This window comes from Triturus cristatus, chromosome 4_1, assembly GCF_964204655.1.
Source record: "Triturus cristatus chromosome 4_1, aTriCri1.1, whole genome shotgun sequence".
NCBI classification, from domain to species: Eukaryota; Metazoa; Chordata; class Amphibia; order Caudata; family Salamandridae; genus Triturus; species Triturus cristatus.
The window spans coordinates 617225482-617253068 of NC_140585.1; the positions used below are offsets into that span (position 1 = coordinate 617225482).

At 43.1% G+C, this 27587-nt stretch overlaps 1 protein-coding gene across 1 annotated transcript in view; it reads right to left on the reverse strand.

Annotated features, from left to right (window-relative positions):
- Positions 1–27587, reverse strand: part of PTPRQ (protein tyrosine phosphatase receptor type Q) — a 1724016-nt gene that overhangs the window by 1466432 nt on the left and 229997 nt on the right. Inside the window, exons 13-14 of the mRNA XM_085652983.1 lie at positions 10103–10232; positions 2108–2258 (exon numbers count right to left, since the gene is read on the reverse strand). Coding sequence (XP_085509109.1) covers positions 2108–2258; positions 10103–10232 — 281 coding nt within the window. The remainder of the gene's footprint in view (positions 1–2107; positions 2259–10102; positions 10233–27587) is intronic.

Consider the following 27587-nt stretch of genomic DNA (forward strand, 5'->3'; position numbering starts at 1 on the left):
AAATCTTTTCTTGAGGATCGGTCCCAGCAGGTATGGATGCCACCCTTCTCCTCTACGGTGAGGAAGGTGTCTACGGGTGTCCCGAAGGGCTCTACCTTGAGCCCTCTGCTTTTTAATATTTACCTAACCCCCCTGATCTTTTTGGCAGAGGAGCTGGGTGCTAAAATAATTGCATATGCGGATGACACGCAACTTCTCTTTACTTGGAAAGATTCAGATTTGTCAACTGTGGCTGCGCAGAACTGTCTATCGGCGGTTTTTCGGTGGCTGGCTTCCGCCCAGTTGAAATGCAATGAAGACAAGTCTGAGGTTCTCTTGTATGGTCAATTTCCATCTAACTTCAGAGAATCTCTGTGGCCACCTGACTTTCCACGTCCGATCTCGGAGGGTGTCCCTGTGAAAAATCTGGGGGTTTGGTTTGCAGAAGATCTACGGTTTACCCAACAAATTAACAAACTGGTTGGAATGTGTTTCGCCATTCTTAAGTCCCTGAGAAGGTTCCTTCCACTGCTGCCTCAGCCAGCTAAGGAAACCGTGGTTCGTGCCCTTATCCTTTCCCGTCTCGATTATGCAAATGCTTTGTATATGGGGATTCCAGGATACTTACTCAATAAATTGCAGACTATACAGAATGCAGCTGCCAGACTCCTGTTTAACATCTCAGGTAGACTTAGCGTCAAAAACAACTCCGCGATCTGCACTGGCTGCCTGTTTACCATAGAGTGCAATTTAAAGCTCTGACTTTGGCGCATAGAGCACTGCACAACGTTGGCCCTCTGTATATTCAAAAGCGGTTTGCCTTATATGTCCCGAATAGAGTGCTGCGGTCTGCCTCCCTGCGTCGACTGTCGATCCCTCGCTTTTGCAGGGCTCGTCTAGGTGGCCAGTTTTTTTCAGTTAAAACAGCCATCGCTTGGAATGCTCTGCCTCTGAAGCTACGGGACTTCCAAGATCTTAGGCTTTTCAAAAAACAATTGAAAACTTTTCTATTTTCAGAACCGCTCTAATGGCCTTTCCACTGAGTTCTTTTTCAGCTTTCGCGCCAGGACACTCTTGAGTATTAGTGCGCACTACAAGTCTATTATAACAATAACAATATAACAATATAACAGGTAGCCCTGTAGCCTACGTGTAGAGAACAGGGACACCAGAAACCATATAATAGGAGCGTAAGTGCCTCTCTTTGTGTGTTTAGGGCATGGCTTTGTAACTTCTACGCCATTGAGGAATTACAGTGATCTGCTGATGTTACATGTGTTTCTTCCTTACATGCTGCAAATATGTGATCTAATATGGACGTATGATGTTTTGATGCCTTCTACTGTCCAGAATAACAAGCACTATTTCAGAAACTCCACGATATGTACATTGATGGTGTAAGGTGATGTTTTCATTATATTTTTTGACATGTGCAACCTATAAGTATTTACTTTATACACTGTTATGTTATGACAATTGCTTGGTTGGCAAAGTGGTTCATATTCTTTGTGATGTCATGAAAATGGTCTAGTTGGCAAAGGGATTGATGTGACTGTGGTCAATGTGTTTGATATACAATATATGAGATATTTTTATATAACCTTGTATGGAGTCTCTTTTGAGGTGTATAATGTGAGTCACTGGTGTGTGTGTGTTAGACAACCGCTTTACACATTGCTCTAGGATAAGCTTGATTGCTCTGCCAAGCTACCAAGGGGGTGAGGAGGGGTTATCTTATGTTTGTAACTCCCTTACCCTGGAGTGGTGGATTCTGAATGGCTGAGGTGCATACCCTAGCCAACCAGAAACCCTATTTCGAACAAGGGGGCAAACGCTTTGCATTTTCACCCAAAGTTTGACATGTAGACATTTCGACCATTCTAGTGTTTGACATAGCTTATCAGCCTGAATATAGTTTATGATATCCTATATCCTGTGCCTCCCCCAACTCTTGGTCTCTTTTCTAACCATGGATGTTTTATTGAGGCCGGCGAATGCTGTCAGATTTCTTTGTACTGAGCTAAATACTGATTTTGGAAAGTTAAGGGGCAGTGTTTGTGTGAGTCATTACTAGCAGTGCTTGGATAAATTACACATGTGCCAAATTGGCCATTCGCATAGTACTTACCTTATACTGGGCAGTAATATTTCCTCCTTATGGAAGGTTTTATTTTTTATCGAAATAATATATCCATCCAATTTTCCAAGTGCTGAACCCCAATCAACAGTTACTGCTGATGATGTTGTAGTGTGATTCAGATATGCGACCAGGCTTGGTACTGTGACAGGAAAACAAAGGATAAGATTAGGAAGCTAATCATTTCTGCACATCACATCACTGGCAAGTTTGAACAGGCTGAGCTAAAAACTGAATTTATTAGAGAACGGTGCATCATTCTTTAATAAGTAATTGAGCAGCTGATTTATCGTGGAAGTCAACTCCAATGACAGCCGGTATGGGGGTGGAGATGGAAGAAGGGGATCTTTAACCTGAACCCACTCCTGCAGGCAATAAACACTTCGGGGAGATTTACAAGCCCCTTGCAACACTTTTGCACCACCAATGCATCACTTTTGTGACACAGCGATGGCATAAACAATGCGGCCAATTTACAAGATGACGCATCTAGGGAGATGCATCACGCTGTAAAGCCCTGCATCACATTATACCTGCGTCAGGTATAATGTATGCAGAGTGGGCATTCCCAAGCAGGAAAGCCTCATGAAAGTGACACATTGAACTCTACAAGATTCCACTGCACCACTTCTAGGATGCCACTGCGGCAAAACCTAATGCCTGCTTGAAGCAGGCGTAAGGAGTGACGCAGTGTAGTGAGAATAGGCCTCAACATGCATTGCTGGAGTTGGGTTGTACTTGCGACACAACTCCAGCAATGCATGACTTTTGCGCAAACAGATGCGTCAGAATTTCTGACGCATCTGTCAATCCTTGCGCCATATTGTAACTACAGTAGCAAAGAAGTGGGAAACCCAATATACCCTTGGAGGCTTGGGCAGATAGAATAACAGTAGGTAAAGGTGCCTTCAAGGGATTTTATTAGCTACACTTAGTTAAATTCTATACAAAAGAATCACTTATACATAAAGACCCTATTGGTAGCTTAACCGTAAAAGAATCACAAACATCAATGTGGTTATTCACAACATAAGTATTCAATCAGTTGAAAATTGACAAACACAGAAATATCTTTTTTCAGAAGTACAACATTTTTAATGTAAACAAAATTATTTTAAAAAGGGTACATTAGGATACAACAAAACACCATGATAAAGGAACTGCAAAGAAACCTGCAAACCATAGGTGTGAACAACTATTCCTAATGATAAACAAAGAGGAAATGAATCTGAGACAACAGAAAACAGTTCCTAAACAATAATAAATGCTGGGGAAGTAGGTGTAACAGTCAACGTTTCGGTCTGTTGTAGCACCTATGTCTGTCAGACCATCTTCAGGACATGTAGTTGTTTGTTTATGGTCTCTCTCCAGTTTAAAATGTCGCGGCAAGCGCCAATCGAATATGATCTATGTCGGAAGGGCAGAAGTCTCTAACCGAATTATTAAGTAAAATGGGCACCAATCGGAAAATCGAATTCGTACCGAGTGAGTCGTAGTCTCACACGCTTCACCTTCTCAAAGAAAGACGGCATCTGTCAATCCTTCCGCCATGGTGTGCCATATTGTAAATACCGTGCATCCATGGTGGCGCAAGGGTTTCGCAGGCTGGCGCAGGAAAACTGACGCTTCTCTACAGATGCGTCAGTTTCTTGTAAATCTGCCCCTTCATTGTGGCAGGATCTTGTACTTACCGATCCTTGGATGTACTACAAAAACTGAACATGTGCACAAAGGGGTGAAAACCTACCAACTCGTGGAGTTTTGATACTTTGGATTGTCCTACATACTCTGAAATTACAAAAGGACGTCTTAGGTAACTTCCATAATAGTGAATGCTCCAACTGAGAAAAACTGTTTTAGCATTTTAATTTTCTCGTTTATATGGGGATGTTTTTAATACAAATAGGATAAAGTCCCCCAGCAATCTATCCACCACTGTGAGTTAAGCATCTTCAAAAATGACCATTGGGGGAGCAGGAATGTCCCATGGGTATTCACCGGATGTTACAGTCACACAATTTCCCCCAGAAGTGCGCTGGCCCCTTTCCAAAATAGGGCTATGGGGTCCTAGGCCATCCAGGTATGAAGGCTCAACACTGATGTCTAGATGGACAACAGTGCATCCCGCTCCTGTACTTTGACATCCTCAGAAAATGTCAGGTAAGATCACCATCGAGTGGCCTAAAGCAAAACCTCACAACCAACAGTGGCCCAGCAGTTTCCTAATAAAACACATAGTAACTCATGGTTTGGTTCTGCCATGAAAGCGCCAGGTATCACTGCAGGACCATTATTAGCTTGAATCCACTCTGCTGAGTCTAGTTTATTAACTACTGACAGGAGGAGACGTGAGACTAGATAGCCAGACAACTGTGATTCGCCCTTATGGCATTGTATGTCCAGACTCCCCAGTCATGAGTGATAATCATAGAAACCACTTTCTTATTTCATCATCAGATTAATACGTCATTCTTAAACGTTCTGTTAGGTTCAAGAAACTTACAACCTGTTTTACAGTTCAATCACTTCGAACATCCACCAAAAAGCACCAGATGTCCCTTCCACAATAATATATAGTTTAGATATATGTCCAGTCTGCCCTAATTAGAGTGTATACATGTCTATATTGTACATTGTAAAAGGCAAACGGGGCTTCTGCTGCTTTTTGCTGGATGTTCTGCATCCTCCAAAGTATAAATCAGTCCCTTAGTTGTGATGTAATATGACTGCGCTTGGACTTCACATTTCTCCTATCCAGGAAATGAAAATATGAACTGGCCTATTTCGTCATGGCTTATTATGAGGATAGCTAAGCCTAAACCTGCCCAGTGATTTTCGTACAGAGCAATTCTGAGTCAGTCCAATCAACCAATCCTTGCTATAACTTGAGTAAAATCGTAAACTAAGCACAACATAAAATATAGAAACTCCTGACTGAGGTCCCTTGCTAGGGGCGAGGAGACCCAGGGTCAGCTGCAGGGCAGTGCAACCGGTGCCACCGCACCAGTGCTGACTTCAGGGGGTGCCGAATTTGCAAGTTTGCTTTGGTTTTAAGAGCACCTGCTGCCAGTTCCTTGCCTACCGCAAGTTCCTGACAACAGTAGAAATGTCAAGATAACTCTGGTGATTAATGTTCTTCCTGGAGAGAGATCAGAGTTTTGTCTAGTTGAAGTTTTGACTGGTCATCAAATAGCACAGAGGGTTAATGTGCCTGCTGTAATGAACGTGTACTATGCAGATCACAAAGTATTGTACTGTATTGTATTGTATAGTCATTTGTATAGCGCAGACTGTCACCCTACGGGTATCCTGGCGCTCTGACAAACAATCAATTGCTTAAGCTACAAGAGGTGAGACGACATCGACGGCAATCAGGCTTCTGGAAAAAGCCAGGTTTTAAGACTCTTTCTAAATTCCAATAAGGAGTCTAGCTGTCTGATGTTCCAGGGGAGCTCATTCCACAGTCGGGCCCCTACCACACTGAAGGCCCTCCCGCCCATCCTGGCACGTTTGAATCTGGGTTGTGACAATAGATTAGCATTGGAGGAGCGCAGCTGTCTTGGAGGGGAGTAACGTGAGAATATTTCCTGCAAAGGGATCGGGCCCTCCCCATGCATTGCTTTGTGGACCAGGCAGAGGGACTTGAAATGAATCCTTTCTCTGACCGGTAGCCAGTGAAGCTCTCGCAGCGCCTGTGTGGAGGAGGAATCGCGCCTGCGATTGAGCGCCAGCTTTGCTGCGGCTGATTGGACTCTCTGTAGTCCCTGCAGGATATATTGGGGAGCTCCTAAGTACAGGGAGTTACAGTAGTCCAATCTACTGAGTACTGTACTCCTTACAATCAGGGCACGCGAGTTGCCTGGCAAAAACGGGAGAATCCGGCGGAGTACTCGTAGTAGCCCGAAACACACGCTGGCTGTCTTGTTTGCTTGTCAATCTAGTTGAAGATTGCTGTCAAACAAGACGCCGAGGTTCCGGATAGTATTTGCTGGTATCAATGGAGCCTCATCCGGGGTCAGCCTGAACTCCATCGACAGATGATGACTTTGCCTCAGTGGCGAGTAGAACAGCACCTCAGTTTTGTCTCCATTAAACTGCAGGGAGTTACTCCACAGCCAGTCTGTGGTCAAGCGCATGCAGTTTTGAAACTGTTCTAGTGCATATAAAGTAAATAGGTCATTGGGTTACTGCTTTTCTAAGAGACATCCTTTTGTTACTTGTAGTTTATAAGTTAAAATCCTAATACAGAATAGTGAATTATTAACTGTCATCAAGGAACTACATGTGCACTTAAAAGTATAGATTAGAGGATAGATTAATGTTGCAAAAATGATTAATTCGGGTAGAAATCAACTCTTATTGTTAAACGGAACCCCCAACTATGGTGTTCCGTTTTCAATTCTGAGTTTGTGCTTCTCCAAACCAAGCATTCTTAAACTATACTGCCTACCAGTATGGATGACAAGTCACTCATACAACTAGTAGTCCACTGGCTTACGTGATATTTCCTATACACTGATTTACACATGTATGAGTGATTGTCTCTGTGTATGTGTGTGTGATGCAAAGTGCTCTGACACCCTACACTGGTATGAGTGATCCTATATAAATAACTAAATGCATCTGAAAGAGAGTGGTTATGGAGACTTGAGGGGCACTGTTGAATGGTGGCAGTGAGGGAATCTGCGGTAGTGCTGGACACCACCCCAACACAGATGGGGGGACACCAACAACTATTGTCGCACCGGGTGCCCCCAGCGCTAAAGCTGGCCCTATGGACACCCCATGAGGTGGGAATGAAAACGCTAATCAACCCACAACCATCTCCTTCACAAGGGTTGGTCTGCAGAGTAAATTTAGTCAGGTGAACCTAAAGTAAGCAAATCACCATCTATTACAATCTCCATTTATTACTAAGGAGGCACCTTCACTGTGTATGCTCTAGCAAATCATTTAAGTGATTTGTTTACCATATACAGATTCAATGAACCATCAAGCGTACAGTAAGAATAAACTGGGAGGTAGAGGAAAATGAGAGGCCAGATGCAGGTATGTACTAAGCATTACAACCTCTATTTCACTTGGTGAAAGAAGGTCTCCCTTCTCCAAAATCCCTCCAGCAGCCTCTCATCTGCTGTAGTAAAGATGTGATTAGGAGGGATTACCTCAGAAATAGAGAGACCAGGGTTAGGGAGGCAATGTCCCATTCTCTACCCCCTGGCAGCAATTCAATCACTTGCTGTGGCAGTACTCACCACCTGTTTCTCTTCTTGCATGAAAAGCAGGGGGGATGGAAAAGGGGTTGCAGTGGACAACACTAGATCCGAGTTGGCAGTATCCCCCATCTCTTCTCACTGGATCTCCATGACTCCCCATGCATATCCATCCTCAGGCCTGCCATTGACCTAGGTGAAATTTGTGGGGACTTCCTCAGACCCGCTGAGGGGAAAGCAGTCCCAGTCATTTCTGAACTCTAACCATCACAATAATTCCATACGATTCAATACCCATTGTAAGTTTAAAAACAAAATCTATACATCTCTTTTATAGATTTAAAAGCAGCTTTTGATTCAGTTCCTTGAGCTTTAATATGGAAAAAACTGGTAGGCTGGGCTATTCCACGAAAATTGCTAGAAGCTATAATACTCCTTTAAACCATCACTTGGGTCAGTGGTCAAGCTAGGTGACGGTGGTACACAATCACAAAAATATAAAACCTATAATGGTCTCAAGCAAGGCTGTGTCCTTGCACCTTGCCTCTTTAACTTATTTTTGTCAGATCTACTTCAGCAACTAGAGCACGTTAAAGCCCATCCTCCAAAGATTGGTGAGGTGCATTTTAGCTACTTACAATACGCAGATGATACTATCTTACTGAGCAAAACCCTGATAGGCCTACAGAGATTGATTATTGCATATTTTAATGAATGGCATGGAATTGAATGTTAAAAAAACGAAAATCATGAAAATTGGCACTGTAAAATCTAAGACTGATTCATGGAGTGCCACAGGAGGGCCAATTGAGGGGGTAAAGACATATAAATATCTGGGTATTATATTTGAGAATAGAATCTCGTATAAAAGCCATTTTAAAGATCTAAAGGGCAAAAACCTCAAACCTAATTTTTAAGCTTTTAATGTTTACATAAATCATTGAGATGCCAATCATATGATCATCTCCTTAAAGTTATGAGAGCAAAGTTACAGCCAACTATCACATATGGCTTGCCTATTACTAGGGGTAAGGATGCAAATCTATTGGACTTATTAGTAATTAAGGCCTATATATTATTCTTTGGTATCCTTAGGTCAATTGGCGAAGCAGAAATCAGATTGGAGTTTGGCCTCCAAAGACAGTCCATGGTTTCGCAAGGATCATTTCTGTAATGTAGGAATTCTATGTTTTCATCTGCTCCTGTGTCCTTTGCGAACATGTGTTGGCATGAAATAATACATTCTGCCTATACACATACATGGAGAGCTCACATCTCAAAATGCCTCCAATGTTTTGATCTGCAGAAAGGGCTCTCAGATCTGACAATGCCTAGCTTTAAACAAATTACTTTTTTTTAAATTAAATCATTTACTGCGGATAAAACAGCCTTAGCAGCAAAAACTCATGCATGGTTTGTGATTAACTCACAACAGTCTTTGCGAATACAGCCTTATTTGAATCCCCATTTTTCGGCCCAAATGAAAGAAACATTTCTAAAAATAGGATTGGGCATAAATTCAAACAAGGAGGGGAAACCGACCTGGATTCAGCAATGGCCAAGTACCAAATGTAGACTGTGTGGGTGGCATTTTAAAACATTATTGCACATAGTTTGTGCTTGCCCTAAATTGCTCAAACTACGCTGCACACTTTTAAAACCTCTATTCCTTAAGGCTGGGGTAAAATAAGCCCGTCAGGCCCTTATTTTATGTCTATCGGGCGAGTCAGTCCCATTGCTATGTCAATTGATAAAATGTGTTGCTAATGCAGACAAATTAATAGTATCTGCTATCTAAGGGTTGTTTTAATGAATTATGAATCATAGTGGTTGTTTTCAGATTGCTGGCACCTTGAATAATTCAGTGTCTAAGCTACTACAGTATTTAGGCCCTATAGAAAATATGAAAACACAGAGGCCCTTTCAGTGCTCGTTTGCTCAATGGAACTTACTGTAAAATTCTAACCTTAAGGCAATTTTAGATAACAGGCATTAAAGCTCATATGCACTTTGGTATGCAATGATACAGTTTGTGTACATAGGCACTTTATAGCACATTTGCACAATGTAATATAGTAATATAGTTTTTATTGTATATTCCTGGGAATGTAACCATGATACGTTATCAGTTTTATGATTACATCACGTTTGGGTTAAAAGTCATTGGTGTCAATGTTATGATACGGCATGTAACCATAGAAACATTCTTTTTGTACAGGCGCATATTGCTAAAGAACCTGGAATTTGTGCTTCATTTTCTTGTGCTTTGTTTTTTTAATTGCCATAATTTTTGTTAATCAAGCAATAAGTTATTAGTAAAAGTAATACCCTTTGTTGCACAAACTACCTTCTGACCACTTAGCAAAGGGGAATTCCATGGATTCCCTCACCAGTACTCTAGATGCATGTGGTACCATCAAGGGAATCCACTGGGAAGGTAATAAAAATGATTACCGCAGTTGCCTACCCCAGGCAATGTCAAGGTTTCCCCAGTGCCTGGGAGTGTTCACCTACTATGGGTATCAGTCGGAAGAACAAGGATATGAGCATGGTAAAATGGATCTGCCACACTATTGTCTGCCTCATGACGTCATCCTCTCACCACATCAGGCCACCCCTGTAATTGATGGGCAAAAGCTTTGACCCCAGCGGGGAGAGAGTTGGTGAGTATTCAACCTAGCTAGAGGCTGTAACACCACCCAAGTCTAAACAGATGCCTTAGACATTATATGGTTTCACTGTTCTATTGATTGAGGTAAACAAAGTGTCTTACCTGTTTGTATTTCTATGAAAACAGATTCACTGTCTTTGAAATGCTCTTTTTCTGTTCGAACTGAAAAATTGTAAAATGTCCCTGGATTCAAGTTGGTAAATACAGCAACTTCTTGGATAACTTTTTGAACCTGAGAATAAAACAAAAAAAAAATTACTTTCATAGAATAGCTTTATATTTTATTTCTAAATTAATCAATTACAGTGTTAAACTGTATTTATATGCCTTATTCTAAAAGGTTGGTTATTTCACAGTGTCAGAACCCCTTTCAGAGGGCCATGGAGCAAGCAGGAATTACTGAACACTAGCCATGTATTTTGAGGCCTTTTACTCCTGCTGTCCCAGGGACCATCTTATTACTGGCTCCGAGCAACTTGGTCAAGTACCCCTTCAGCACGTGACTCTCAGTGGTAGCATGGGCTGACCAGTCCAAGGCTTCTCCGGGAGGAGGTTGGTGTAAGGCAATCACAGACTTTCAACTCAAAACACATGTACCAACACAAATAAATGATTGTCCAGTAAAATTCTTGCTTTTATGTAAAAAGAAAGTATTTATCTACTAACGCAAAGTACAATACAACACACTACAAACAATATACACAGCCTTCTTGCAGCAAGCCTACTAGTGTTATCCAGGTCAGCTTTCAAGTTCCACTTCACCATTAATGGCTGGCGGTTACTCCCCATTCATGTGTGGCTACACCCAAGCTAGGCCCCACCAATGTGATCAAGGCTCAGAAGTTCTCTGGGGGTTCTTTGACAAGATCTCCGAGTTCCCGCACCGGAGCCTGTTAATTCAGAGCAAGATCCCCCAGGGCCCAGCAACCCACTTGGCAGTCTTACCCACTCTCCCTGAGTGGTGGTTCAGAGTCCTCCAGCGTCCCTCACCCATTGGTGGTTTCCAGACAGCTGGAAGCTATAGTCATGGCACCCAACATCCTTGGTGCTCTTCCAATTTGGTCAAGTTTCTCCTTGGGTCCTAGGCCAGGTCTTCGATAAAACCGTAAGTGGGAGGTGAACCGGAGGGTCACGGCCCGTGGTGTCTTCTCTGCTACATGTGGGGTCAAGACAACAGCCCTCTTCCTCCTTCATGGCCCCTTCCTCCTGACATGCAGGTAGGTTTTCTGCAGCACATACAGAGCAAAAGGCCTTTCTCTTCACTGTGGCCCCCACCTGGCATACGGTACCATGGGTGGCATGAACATGGTGTTGGCCCACTTCGGTCACGGCACTGTATCGGGCAATGGCCTCTGTCTCTAACAGAGCATCACCAAGGGTGGTAATCCTTATTCTTTACCACAGTCACCCTGTGTGTCCCACTGAGTTTTCAGTAAAGCAGCAATCCACAAATCTGTCTGGGGGAAACTCCACCTCTCCCTGCTCCACCAGCAAGGCCTATGTCTCCCAAAATGGAACCTAGAGTCTTCCATGTATTGTGCCCTTCACAAGCGCACACATACTCCTGCACACACACACACACTCAAACGTGCCCATCGCCAATGTACTGCACCTCTTTCTGCACACATACAGCCTAGCATGCTCATGCAACCTTGCGCGCTATCTCCTATATTATGTACCGTCTTGTATGCACACACACATCCAAGTGCGCATATTCATCTGCTCACGCTATCCATCCTGCACTTAGTATCTCTCAGGCACACATACATCCTTGCGCTCGCACAATCTAATGCAGGCCAAGGGTTGGGGTAAGCTGATAGTAGTGGAACTTTACCAGAGTAGAGCAGGAGGCACCACTCTAGTGACACAGGTAATACAGACCTGTTAACTTTGCCGATCATTAAAAACATGGTACGCTGCCACCACCACACTTGTGCTCCTTAACTCCAGGTTAACTTAAGGCAGTAGCCTTACACCTCCTGATGGTAACGCTTTGGGCAACCTTCCCAGTCTAAGCAGACTGCAGTCCATGGGCCAGTCCTAGTTCATAGGGCACATGAATAATGCATGTTTGCTCATGAGAAAAATCATTACAAAGGACCCAGACATCACCGCACCTGGAAAACAGTGACAGGAGAGTTGTCGAACGGTCCACGTTTATGTCTAGATAGCCCGCACTCCATTGCAGTCGAGCTGAAGCTGTAACTGACCCGGTCTAACGTGACTAGATATCCACAGTTGGCACTTCGTGCTTTTTTGGCACTATTAGCACAAAAAAATGTAAACTGCATATCTCCGGTTCTACTGATTGGATGTTTATCGTTTTGGTCTTTTTTTGTTGATTAAAATTTATTCTATTTTTCTGCTCTGGTGTGGGGGTTTTTTGGTGGTGTGTTTTCATTTTATTGCTGTTTGAAGAGTTGCACAAATACTTTACACATTGCCTCTGAGTTAAGTCTAACTGCTTAGTGCGAAGCTACCTGAGGGTTGAACACAGGTATAATTTTGGGTTTCCTTGTGACTTCATCCTGAGAAGGATTGTGGTTCCTGCTTGACTAGGGTTTAACTCCCCTCAACCAGTAACCCAGTTTCTTACACATCTAAATTCAATACCAGCTGCATGTCTGGGTGTCTATCTGAAGTCAAACAGGCTGTCACCCAACTAGATTAAATGGCTCCTGGTAATAGGAACGTCTTGTAAATGCCCATTGAAGTCCAACCCTGACATCTAGGGATCAGTACTGGCATGTGGTGACACTCTTTAATATTTGGTGCTCATTCCTGGAATTTGATGCCCTTTCCACCATCTGCTAGACATTGCTAGCACACAGTACCCATTCTGGGATTATGATGATCAACCATATTTTCTGGTAGCCATCCAGGACATATGGTGACATCAAATATGATCAATGCACATCTGATGTATATCGATGATATATAATAATGGTCAGCTGTTGGACCTCTCTCGCTTCCTGTGAGCATCCCTGGCATCTGGGGCAATCCCTTGTATAGGATTCCCCTCATTCACAAATGGTGAGCATCCATGGAACTTAGTGATTTCCTCTGGGGTATGTAGGCCTTCACAGGCAGATGATGCCTATTTCTCATACTTGATGGTAATCTGGGCCTCTGTAAGGTATTATTGATATATGGTGCAGTTTCCTGTTATCTGTTGGAATCCCTGGCATATGATCACAATCCATGGCACACAGTGCCCATATCTGGCATATGGTGCCCACCTCTGACATCCGATGGCAATCACTGGAACCTGGCAGACATATTTTGTTTCTGGTGACCATCCTTGGCACATGGTGCCAAAACATAAAACATGGGACCGACCCATGTTATTCAGAGATCAAACAATCTATCCCAAGGTCATTATAGGCATGTTGGTCATATCTGACTTCTGCTAGGCATCTCTGACATATGGTATCTATCCTGGGCATTTAATATGCACACCTGTCATAAAATAACACTCCCAGGCATGTGGTGAACATCACTGGTATGTAGTTTGCCCTAAAGAAGTATATTCTGGCATTGTGTGATCATTAAAAGGGATTTGTAAACATACCTGGAATATGGTTGGGATATATGTGCCTAAAGGACAGTATGTGAGCCTGTGGCACAGTAAAAGGTCATGTAAAACTAGGAATGGTCATGGTAGACTGTGCATGGGAAAGTGAAGCAGTATTTTCCATGTCTAGCAGTTGTAAATTAATGCATGATGAATATGAGAAGCAGATATTAGGGACAAACGTAGCATATTTTCAATTATTGCCAAAGTAATGTTTAGGGAATGATTAGCAAGTGTACTATGATAGAAGTTAGTGTATTTACTATAAATGGAAAGATGAAAACGGAGTGCAAATGTAGTATATTTTCATAAAGTGATTCAGACGAAGAATGGGGGGAGCTGGGATCTCAGGGAGTGATCTGTCCAGAATTGGTTTAATAAGTGGATGCACTGCCGTTCCCTAGGAAGTGGGAAATACCTCTATGCCGACAAGTACAAATTCAGTTAAGGGTACTTAGGCAGATTCCCTTGGCTGGCCGAAACTTTCATACATGAAGCGTATCTAAATAAACCACCGCATTAACAATGTAAAATATTAGCTTATTTGTGGTATTAAAAACTGGAGATGTTGTTATATGGCCATTAGGGTCATTGTCAACGTTGCTAAGTTATCCTGAGCTCTGCTGCTATGATGCTGCTTTTGCGCACATTACTACATTCCTTATTTGGCAAGACTCTGCTTTTCGCGTTCTCTGCTAGTTCCTGGAGTTTAGTCTGAACACGATGTGCAAGGTCGATAAACAATGCCCCATTGTTATTCTGTTCTGATCAGTCCCTGGCACCTAGACAAAACATGCTAAACACAGCTGCACTGCTGGAAACTCGTGCTTTGATATTACGGGGATGCATGTTGTTCAAACACACACTTGCAGAGAGACCTTTCCATGCAGAAGAGCTATGCTGTTCCTATGATGTAAAGCTTCCATCTAGGCTCTAAGGTATGAGGTCTGCTGATAAAGCCCAGAGATCTTCTTTTATATAATAAAACTTTTTCTAGTCAAGGGGAGGGTGGTTAGGCCTTATAGTCCTTTTTCCACTGTCTGTATATAATTACATCCCCTTCATATTCTATGGAATTATAACAATGCTAATTGTTCTGAGTTTATGCATTTCGCTGCTGGTGGTGGCTCGTATACTGCATTATTGAGCACGATAGTTAAAATAAACATTTTTAACTATACAGTAGCTCTGACAATCCTTATTGTGGACAAGTACAAGTGAGTGAGCAAAAGGGTATGCCTTGCTACTGCGATTCCTGAGAGAGTCGGGAGTGTTGTGTTCTGAGTTGTCTAATCATTTTCAGCTTCGTGATTATGTAGGAGAACGAATGAGACACTATAGCTACTCGGTTTGGGGATTTTGGGTACTAAGGTGGTAGGAAGGTACAAACCCTATACAACGAGGTCCTGTTTTCCTGCGCATAGTTGTGTATGTGTAGAATCCCCGTAACAATGTATCCCTTTTGAAAAAAAAAAATCAGAATTTGGCATAGTAATGTTTTTGTACAAATGTAGTTAATTGAATAAAAATGAAGGCTATGTATTTGGGGACAAATAATGTATTTTATTGCAAAAGAGATGCTTTTGTTTGAAGAACTCGAGATCATTTGTTAAAAATCTAAGGCCAATGTCTACAGCGAAAATCTGATTTTTTTCGAAACATGGCCAGATAAAGTTTTAGGCGGAAGGAAATGTGTTCATCAATCAAACATGAAAAGCTGCATTTGAGATTAAAAAAAATAGTTCATGTGCATCTCCTCTTATGCAGATGGCTGTAAACAGAATTAAATGTATATATATATTCACTGAAAAAACCATAGGTTTCACACACGTTATAGTTAGGAATTAGCATTTAAAAAACCTTGCAAATTCACTGAAAAAACCATAGGTTTCACACATGTTATAGTTAGCTGGAAATTTTACTGATAAAAAACCTATGAAATTCCCCCGTTATAGTTAGTGCAGGCAACTATAACTCACGCGACCGCAATCCTCTGCTGATGCTAATACTGTATTTAGACACTTATTTGCCCATGTCTTCTTCCATTAAATTTTAGCTATACATATATTACAATTATTTTTTTTTCATAAAGACACATATGTCATCAGCAGAGGATTGCGGTCGCGTGAGTTATAGTTGCCTGCACTAACTATAACGGGGGAATTTCATATGTTTTTTATCAGTAAAATTTCCAGCTAACTATAACATGTGTGAAACCTAGGGTTTTTTCAGTGAATTTGCAAGGTTTTTTAAATGCTAATTCCTAACTATAACGTGTGTGAAACCTATGGTTTTTTCAGTGAATTTGTACGTTTTTTTAAATGCTAAGTTACTTTACGCCATTCGTGGCGTGCGCGCCCACTTAACGCAGTTCGTTCCGAGCGCGCACGGTGCGCTTCGCGCACCGCGCGCCCACGTTACGCTGGATGGGCCATGTACGCACGATGCGCTTCGCGCACCGTGCGCACATGGAGGGCATATTACGCGCTTCGTTGTGCAAGGTAAACTTTTACATTTTCATTGCATAGATGTGCCATGCAAAAATGGTGCCCTTCGGCCACCATTTGCACACGGGGTGGGGAGAGTATGGTTAATTTTTTTTTTTTAAATCATTTACATTCCCATTAAGGTGATAAGCCATGCACAATTGGTGCACTTAGGGCACCATTTGCACACGGGGTAGAGAGAATATTGTTAATTTTTTTTTTTTAATACTTTTTTAGCGTACGTGTACGGTAAGCGTAATCGCCGATTTTTCGTAAAAAATAAATATTGACTTTTTGGCATTAGGGGTTCTTTGGGGACACCTACATCAAATCTAGGTGGTTAGGAGCAGTCTATACAGCTCCTTTATATGTTTTTTCCCTTTGTTTTGCCTCCCCCCGTCTGAGTGCGAGAGAGAAAATGGCGGCCGCCGCTTCCTGGTTTCGACCGATTCGAATGTTTACTAAGATCTCACAGCCAATCAGAATCGCCCTCGCGCACGTCACCGTACGCGTACGGTAAGCTTACCGTAAGCGCACGGTAAGCGCACCGTAAGCTGCCACAGATATATATATTGATTTAAATGCTATTTTCTCAGGAACTACTGAACAGATTTACACCAGACCTACAAAAGGCACTTCCTTGACCTGAGGACTACCTCTCTGCCAAATTTCAAGTAACTCTGTTCAGCCGTTCGGGCTGTAGCTGTGTCTAAAGGTCCTATGGAAAAATGCATGGGAAAAACGCGTTTTGGGACCCCCCTTTTTTCTCAGCCCCCGCTTGACGAATACCCCCGAGACTTTCAGGGTAGGAGCGGAGCGTAGCGCCCCACCTATTTTGAAAATTTCGCGAGGATTCGTCGACCGGCGCCAAAGTTATTCCAAATAGAATGTTGCGGATTTCCTATGGAAACAGGGTCCTAACTATAACTACCTACTGGCGACCGCCAGTAGGTAATATATATATATATATATATATATATATATATATATATACACATATATATATATATTTTTTTTTTCACTGAAAAAAACATAGGTTTCAGGGCTGTTATAGTTAGCTGGACATTTCACTCATGCAAAACCATTGAAATTCCTCAGTTATAGTTAGTTCTGCTATAGAGCAATAGAACACTATCAAATATACTTATACACCTATATCGACATTACACACCAGCACACATCCTATTCACTTATGCAGTCATCCTACTCACTTATGCAAACAATAGATCATACTTACATTTAGTCAGCTACACACTTATACAAACACCACTTCATTTATTCATTTAGATAGTAACTCATACTTAGTGTGTTATAAAATCACTATTACAAGTATACAGTTATCATACAATCACTGAGTCTTATGTATACTTATTTATATACAACAACTGTTACATACACTGCCTTTTATTTTTCTAGTTTGTTGGACATGTACCATTGAGAGATGTATTTGCTCATCACCACACCCATAAATATATTCACTCACCCAAACAACTGTTATAACATGCAGTTTTAACCTCATATACCTACTGAATCTACTATTCACACATCTTTGGGCAGTCACACACCCCCCATCGAACCACACACACATTCACTCTCCCATACAAATACTCAGTTAACTAATCAATAACTAATATAGACTTTCACGTAGCTAGTAACCAACTTGTGCAGCAGTTTACACAACAACTGACAAAGTGATACAGATATTCACACAGTTTAGTCACTATCCAATATATTTAGTGAGACACTATAAATTAGTCAAGTAAACAGTCAATCACACTGCTACTAAATCCTCCATCCAGATATTTATATTTATATATCCACTCATTCTTCAATGCAGATTGCTATATATATAATACATATTTAAATAACGAACCAAACCACATTCACTGGATGATGTCATCAGTGATGTCATTTGAGATGTCATCAGTGATGTCACTGACCATGTCCTGAATGATGTAATAGTTAGCAGAACTAACTATAACAGAGGAATTTCAATGGTTTTGTACGAGTGAAATGTCCAGCTAACTATAACAGCCCTGAAACCTATGGTTTTTTTCAGTGAATTTCTAAGGTTTTTTAAATGATAATTCCTAACTATAACATATCGGAAACCAATGTTTTTTTCAGTGAATTTCAAAGGTTTTTTAAATGATAATTTTTAAATATATTAATTGTTATATTTAGTTTTTAGATACTGTTTTTCTACATTTTTTAAACTATTTATTTTTACATATTTTATTGTTTAAATTACATTACATATTTATTAATATAGAATGAAAATAAAGTTTTTAAAAATATTAAAACTCTAATATTGTTTTTTTTATTTTATATATTTTTAAATATATTTATATATTTTTTATTGTTTTTTTTCCAATTTTTTTTGGAGTCTCGCACCCAACGCGAGAGGAGTCATGCACCCAATGCATAGGAGTCACGCACCCAGCACGTGCACTCCAGGGGGCCGCGCTGAGCGCCGCACTGGTTGCGCAACTCCTAATGTGCTCGTAAAGAAAAAATTAGCACCTATCACTAATTTCTATTCTCCCCGGGGACCCCATCCCCGGGGCCTATATACAACATTGGGGACTGTGGGGGGAGCCCCAATGCCCCCATGTTCCCAGCCGGCTCCCCACGTCCTTCGGGAGCCGGCATTGCTTTTCCACACGGGGGGCTGCTAACATGCAGCTCCCCGTGTGGAAAAGCAATATGGTTTGCATTTTGAAAGACAGAGCAGGTTTCCTGCTCTCTCTTTCAAAATCCAAACCAAGTTTGCTATGACAGGGCGGGAGCCTCGGCTCACGCCCTGCCATAGCAAACAGCAGTGTCCTGGGGGTGGGCACCCCGAGACACTGCAGGAGCCGGCCCTAGGGGGTGGCGGTCCCCAGGGTCATCGACTGCTCCAGGAGGGGGAACACGCGGCCCCCTCCCACAATATAAAAAGCCCCCGGGGATGGTGGTCCCCAGGGCTTGGGGAGCCTTTGAGCCCACCCACCCATTTGTTTTTAAAGCCCCGGGGGGTAGCGGTCCCCGGGGCTGGGGGGGGGCTTTGAGCCCCCCCCACCCATTTATTTTGTAGACTCGGGGGGTGGCGGTCCCCGGGGCTGGAGGACCCCTCTGGGCCCCCCATCAAATGTAATATTTTTGCCCCCGGGATTTGGCCCCCCCAGGGGCTAATTATTAAAGAAGCGCGGGAGAGCGCGCTTCGTTTTTTTTTTTTTACGACAGGATCCGCGCACCAAGCGTGCATTTTGCTGTTTTAAAAAGATATATGTATTTTTTTTTTGGGGCCCTGAGGGTCCTTGTGGGACCCCCTATACGTTTTGCACACTTGATCCACTGATTTCTTGAGCCCCGCTTCTACCGAGGCACAAAATGGCTGCCAACACTCCTTGGTTTGGAGTGTTTACAGCCAGTTGACAGCCAATTAGCATGCAGCTCGTGATCGGGAGGGTGCGCGCTGGGTGAGCATAGGGTGTGCGGATCCTCCGAGGCCATAGATATATCTATGATTTTACTTTTGATTTTCTCAGAAACTACCGAACAGATTTACACCATTTAAAAAAACGGTATGAGTGTGAACCAAGGGCTACCTCTTTGCCAAATTTGGTGTAATTCTGTTCAGCAGTTCGTGCTGCAGCTGCGATTAAAGGTTCCTAAGGAAAATCACATGGGGAAAACATGTTTTGCGACCCCCCTTTTTCTTGGCCCCAAGTTGACGAATCACCCCGAGACTTTCAGGATAGGAGCGGACCGGAGCGCCTCACCAGTTTTGAAAATTTCGCGAAGATTCGTCAACCGGCGCCAAAGGTATTCCAAATAGAATGTTGCGGATTTCCTATGGATAATAGGTCCTCACTATAACTACCTACTGGCAACCGCCAGTAGGTAATATATATATATATATATATATTACCTACTGGCGGTCGCCAGTAGGTAGTTATAGTTAGGACCCTGTTTCCATAGGAAATCCGCAACATTCTATTTGGAATAACTTTAGCGCCGGTCGACGAATCCTCGCGAAATTTTCAAAATTGGTGGGGCGCTACGCTCCGCTCCTACCCTGAAAGTCTCGGGGGGATTCGTCAAGCAGGGGCCGAGAAAAAAGGGGGGTCCCAAAACGCGTTTTCCCCATGCATTTTTCCATAGGACCTTTAGACACAGCTACAGCCCGAACGGCTGAACAGAATTACTTGAAATTTGGCAGAGAGGTAGCCATAAGGTCAAGGAAGTGCCTTTTGCAGGTCTGGTGTAAATCTGTTCAGTATTTCCTGAGAAAATAGCATTTAAAAGCATATATATATGTGGGCGGAGCCTAACCAAACATCTCATCCTGAGATCTGATTGGCTGTCAGCACTTCATCCAAGAAGTGTTGGCAGCCATCTTGGGACCAATATACATGATAGCACCTCATTAAAAAGCATTGCAGTTAATAGAAGGTTTTAAGACTTTAGTTACATTATAAATCATTTGTTGATGGTACCATACTCATTTTAGGAATTGTGGTATGTTCTAAGGTGATTTCACCATGTGAAAAAGCCTTCTGCTGGGATATCATGATTGAGAGAAAAATATTTTCTCATGCTTTTACCACAGAGGTTTGGAAGGTGATCTATAGGCTAAACTGAGAGCTTATTTTCTGTAAATTCACATTATCTTTCTCAGTCATGTGAGAATGAAGTCTGACATTCTCAGTAAAACATGTACATCCAACAAGGGCAGAGACTGTCAGTTGATTCCTTTGTGTTCTACTGCAGCTTCCCAGAGTGTTCCAAAGAACTACTAGAGCGCTAACAGTCCTACTTATGATAAACGTATGGCACACCTGAAGCCATCTTGCTTGGATTAAAGTGGTAACTCTTAAAACATTTAATTTAAAAAGGAACAAAATGAGGGGGTTCATTTTTCCATAAAAAGTATGATTAGTGCTGCAGAAAGAAAAATTAGGGCACATTTTGAGTGACTTCTCAAATCCTCTTCTATTTCATTAAAAAATTCTGACATGCAGACTGAAACATGCACTTTCAATACCAGCAGCAGTTTTCCCTGGTGAGCAGTAGCTTTACTACAGTGATCTAATGAGCAAAAAGAGTGCTAACATTCTGAATTTATGGCAAATGTGTGACACATCTGAATGCCTTCTTGATGGAATCAAAGTAAAAAACTGAAAGTATTTCCTACTGAGGAGACTGCAGTAAATAAGGAAATTAGGAAACTTCATAACAAATAAGTCTCCCAAGATGGCCACCAGAGACAAAAGAGCCCAAATGTAGCCCAAAATCACCCAAATGTAGCCCAAATATCACCCAGATGTAGCCCAAGTATAGCCCAATGACAGAATGTCCCAGAAAGTTCTTAAAAACAACTAGAGCGCTTACTGTCTTCATTATGACAAAAGTATGGCACACCTGAAGCCATCTTGATTGGAATAAACTGGTAAGACTTAAAACATTTAATTTAAAAAGGAACACAATGAGGAGGTTCATTTTGCCATAGAAATTATGATTAATGCTGAAGAACGAAAATGAGGGCACATTTTGAGTGACTTCTCAAATCCTCTTCTATTTCATTAAAACATTCTGACATGCAGACTGAAACATGCACTTTTAATACCAGGAGCAGACTTCCATGGTGCAGTAGTTTTACTACAGTGATCTAATGAGCAACTAGAGTGCTAACATTCAGAATTTATGGCAAATGTGTGACATATCTGGATACCTTCATGATGGAATCAAAGTAAAAAACTGAAAGCATTTCCTACTGAGGAGACTGCAGTACATGAGGAAATTAGGAAACTTCATAACAAATAAATCTCCCAAGATGGCCACCGGAGACAAAAGAGCCCAAATGTAGCCCAAAATCACCCAGATGTAGCCCAAATATAGCCCAATGACAGAAGTGTGCAAAACACTTATTATTTTGTGTTTTTGCAGTGTTATATAGTGCAGACTTGTCAGGTATTGGAGTGCTTTACATGAGCATTGGTTACATCACACAAGAACAAATTCATTTTGGTTGTAGACATGGGGAGACTAAGTGATTTGACCAGAATCACAGAATGTCGAGCTGAAGCAGAAACTTCAACCTGGTTCCCCAGTTGCAAAGTCTGCAGTTCTGGAAGTAACACCACATCCTCTCCCCTAAGTGCAACATTTAATCAAGTGGTCAACTGGATAAAAAACATAAAGATAACAAATAATTTAAAAGTGCTTTGTCGCTATTTGAAAACGCAGAAAATATGTCCTTATTTTAGTCTTTTAGAGCACTAACCATAATTTTGATGCCAATAAGACCCTCTCATATATGTAATTTCTAAAGGAAATGCTCTAGGTATTACAGTTTTGATTACATCAAGATGATGTCAGGCGTTCCACACTTTTGTAATAAATATAGAATGTTAGCAATCTAGTTGTTCATTAGGATACTGTTGAGAGGCAGAGGCCAGGGGCACGGACTCTGAAAATTGAAGGCAGGTAGGAGGGTGCAAAGGCAACAATTTAACCACACTGAGCAGGCAGGAAGGGCCGTGGAAGCACAACAGACTATGGAGGGCAGTGGAAAGGGGGGCAGGGGCAACAAACCAACAATACAGGACTTGCAAGAGAGGCTGTTGGAGGGAAGATCTATTACGGGTCAAGGAAGCTAGGGGCGGTCCCCAGATCCCCGGGAGCCACCACAGAACTGAGCAGGAGAGTGAGTCAGGGACAAAAGGGGCACCTTAATTTGAGCCGGGGTGCCTAGGAACGCTTGCTCCAAAAATGAAGAAAACAGACATATGAGACATGGAATTGGAGGCAGAATACAATGGCAGTTTAATGAGAAGATGCAACTTCAAAGAAACCGCAGAATAGAGACATAAAGTACAAAATACAGAATCCAGATAATCATACAGCTGTCATAATATTCTCTGTATCTCAATTAATGTACTGACAGAGAGAGAGAGAAAACACATCTATAAATGCATCATGAGAAACAAGTTACACCAAGGAAAATGTTACCTAGGAACACTCACGTTTACTCTTAGAGCAAGCATTCCTGCAATTACAATACAAAATCTTTTAAATGCAAAAGTAAAGAGAACAATGGTTAAACATAACATGACATTTCATATAGGTAAAATAGAATAAGATACTTCAAGCAAAGCAGAGCAAGACATTTTAAGCAAAGGAAGACAAGAGCTCCCAGCTCTTGGGGAAAACCTGCACTGCCTGTTAACCTACATACAGACGGCGAGGTAGTCCGTCGATATCTGTGGGTGCTCCCTTTTTATATCATTTTGTGGGCTCCTTTGCACGCTACATCTACCTACGTATGCTACCCAAAAGCTTCGTCTGCAGATTTTACCAGACATTTCGTCATTTACCCACTTAATGCTGACAATGGACTGGGTGAAAAGGTCAGTCTCTCAGGCCAATCGCTTATCGTAAGTTCCATAGAGCAAGCAGAAAATAATGGGTATTGTACGGGAATTCAATATATTCATGTATAAAATCTCCTCAGTTCTCCTAACTTGACACTCTGCGGTTGCCACTTCCTTAAAAGCGGGAAACCTGCCCAGGAAGCAAGTACCAGTCCAGGATGCAGCCTACTGTATGTCGACAGCTTCAGGGGGATGTTGAACTTTGATACCGAGCACGGAGCACTCGGGTAGGGTGGGGGCTACTAGTTTGGATCAGAAGGCCTCGCAGACCTGCCTTCAGACTGCTATACACTAAAATTGCAGAGCTATGGTCAATTTAACAAAGAGGCCTACATATTGAACAGAAGGGCCTACACAGGGGTTTTATGCTGGCTGAGTGGTAAGGATGTCTCAGGATAATTATATAGCAACACAGGACCCGCTGGTCAATTTAATACGGCCTACAAATGCAGCTGGCAGGGCAAGGACAAGGGTCTCATACTTCAGGTGTGGACAGAACGGGCCAGGGGCCCCCTGTGATACAAAATCTACCCTCCTTCAAGGCTGTGGCAATGTAATAGACCATTGTGGGCAGAAGGAAGAGGCAATGGTAGTACAACCATACATGCCAACAGACCCGATTCAGCCAGGAAACGTCCAATGTTTTTAAGCTCAAATGGGCTTTATTTGATCTGTCTCCTGTCTACAATATCCTCTTTTTCAATGTAACTCAAAGGGGAAAATCAATACCCCAGTTTTTTTTCAAAATCTCCCTCTTACCAAGTTCAAAATGTTCGCAAGTATGGTACATTGGATCATGGAAGGAAATGGGATAGGGACATGGACTTGGATAACAGAGGACAGGAGGGACATGGAGAGGTGCACCAAACTGACCCTGCAGGGCAGGCATCAGGGTTTGCAGCAGCACAATACACCACACAGGGCATGCAGGACGGGAGTGCAGCACAACAATCCATAGAAAGCAAGAGGGAGGGGACAGGACCATGCAAATGGACAACAGAGAACAGAGGGGCAAGAGGCAATGGTAGCTAGCTGACCATAATGGACAGACAGGAGAGAAAGCTGCAGCATAACAGACCATAAAGGGCAGGAGGGACGGATCAGGGGCATTACAATGGAACAGACAAGCCAGGAGGGAGGGAGTAGGGCTGGGGGCAAGGGGGCAGGGCAGGAGCAGCAAGATAGCCATGGAGGTCAGGCAGGATGGGCACTAGAAGCAAGACACACCATGAAGAGCAACAGTGAGACTGTGATGGCATACACACAGACCATGGAGGGAAGGTGGGAGGGGGTCAGGGGCAGCTAACTGACCACACAGGGAAGGTGGGAGGGTCCATGGCAGCACAGAAGACCATGCATGGCAAGTGGGAGGGTTAGTGGCAGCACAATGGCTATGATGGGCAAGAAGGAGGGTGGAGGGGCATGCACAAAGGACGATGGAGGATAGAAGGGAGGGTCAGGACCTGTGCGCAGACAAGAAAGTTCAGGGGAAGGGACCTCACAACAGACCACACGGGGCAGGCAGGAGGAGCAGTTGCAGCACAACAGACCAGGGAGGGCAGAAGGGTGTGGCAGTACAATGGACCATGTAGGACAGGAGGAAGAGGATAGGGGCATGGCATGTGGACAGGCAGGGTGGAGGTGGCAGGGACAGGTTACAGTCATCTGACAATGCTAGGCAGGTGGGAGGGGAGTGGCAGCTCAACAGAACACTCAGAGTAGATAGGAGTGGCAGGTCCATGGGACATGGTGGGCAAAAAGGATGGAGCAGGGGCATCCACAAAGACATCGGAGGGCAGGGGGAAGGAGAATAGGGGCAGCAAGCTAAGCACAGAGTTTAAGCAGGAGGTCAATGATGGGGCATAGAATTGGGCAATGGAGGGCAGGAGGAGTGGACTGGTACATCATACTAAATTGAGGGCAGTGGCAGCACATCAGACCATGCATGGCAGGAGGGAGGAGGCTAGTCCATGGATTCACACAACAGAGGATAGGGAGGAAGGGGATGGGGCAGCAAGCTAACTGTTCAGAGAAGGCGGGTATTAGGAACTTTATTGTTTTTAAAACATTGTGTCTGTGCGAACTACTTAAAATATGAACAAGTATGCAGCATAATCTCACTTTTATTCAGGAAGAAGAGGACGTTTGTGACTGTGACTCCGGGCTCACTTGGCAGAAACACCCCCTGACCCTCCACCCCCTATCGCAAAATGTAATGCCCGTGAAAAGGGTAGGTGAACACAGTGTTATATAGAACATAGTCCTGAGAGCACGATTGAAAATGAAAACTAGATATAGTGTATGGTATAAACTATGCACCAAAAAGTGTGATATAAGATGAACCGGGCGTGAAATATAATATGCAATACATTGTGCGCAATGACAGATTCATTGGAGAGCGCGAGATAGCACAGGCACTAGCGTGTGCTATGCGATATGCGCCTTGGAGTGTAATATGCACAGGGCAGTGTTGTGTAACCTAACTAGTCTCTAAAGTTGTAATATAAAATATGTGCTGGGGAGTGTAACGTTGCATATGCACTGTGACAAAGATATGGATCCCAGATTGTAATATGTATGGCATAGCACTGTGCGTTATAACATAGGCATCGAGAAAGGCACGTTAGATGGGGCAATATAACCCGTGCAAAGACAAGTGTGGCATGACATATTCACGGGGTGGTGTTACAGTGCACATGGGCTAGAGAGTGTCAAAGCATATGCACTAGCTAGTGGAATACAACACAGAGGTGTGTGGCACTCGGCAGGCAATGGTGGGTGTAACACAGCATTGGGCTCTGTCAGGAGCACGCTGTGACTCTCAAGTGATGTTCGTCCCCTTTCCAGAGAGTAAAATAAAAAGTATTACACATCCGGCAGTGGATGTGTGTTTTATTAACCGTGAGGGGGGTTTCTTGCATAGTTTTGGTCGAATTTTTGTCGAATCCCCTTTGAATGGCTTGGTGTGCATGTGTATTAAATGTGCCCGTCAATAGCTACCCATGTTTGTATAAATAAACGACAAGGGTGTCTACCAGGATTAGGCACGGTAGGGCATCAGACATGTCAGAGCTTCACTAGTGGTGTAAATACATTCCACGTGGATTCATTGCATGCATATTCGCCTTTTAATGAATATCACGCAAATCGTCATGGTGATAGGTACGTACGGTTTGTCCAGCATGTCCTAGGTGTGTCTATAAATATATATTTTTTTAAAATAATAAAAAACAGTGGCCGGCCCTGGGGATTGGGGTCAAAAAAATATAATTAGGAGACTGGCCCTGGGGGATGGGGTCATCAGGGCCAATAAATTAGAATAAGAAGGGGAACCAAACAGCCCCCCTTCTTAAAAAACTAAAATAAATAAAAGACTGGCATCGTGCCGGAGGCCATGCCCCCTCCGTGCAGCACTCTGCAAACGCGCCCCCAACAGGCATCTCCAGTATGCGCCAGGGAGCTGCGCTGCAGCCAGGTGTTCTGAGGCCAAGCCCCTTTTTACACCTCTCTGCAACGCAGCTCTGTGGCGCTTACTGGAGGTACCTAGTGGTCTAGTTTGACCCTAGGGACCCTTAGGATTCAAGGGGACTTAATCTCTCAACTTAGAACAGCCACAGGGCGCGTTTACACAGTGGTGAAGGGAGGGGACGGGGCCTGAGGTGACGTGTGCAAACACGCACTATGGCACGTTTTAAATTGGGGATATAATTTCCCTTCAATACTGAGGGCCCCTGGGGGCTAACTAGCCCACCAAGTGCTTCCAGTAAGCGCCACTGAGCTGCATTGCAGAGAGGTGGTCCAGGCCGTGCCACTTTTTACACCTCTCTGCAACGCAGCTCTGTGGCACTTACTGGAGGTACCTAGTGGGCTAGTTGGACCCTAGGGACCCTCAGGATTCAAATGAACTTAATCTCCCAACTAAAAATGGACACAGGGCGTGTTTACACAGTGGTGAATGGAGGGGACGGGGCCTGAGTTAACGTGTGCAAAAACGCCCTGTGGCCTGTTTTAAGAGGTAGTTTTAATCCCCATGCCCTATTACATACTAGGGGCTTACAGAGGAGGTCATGCTAATCACAGGGGGACCCCAACGCATAATGTTCCCTAGT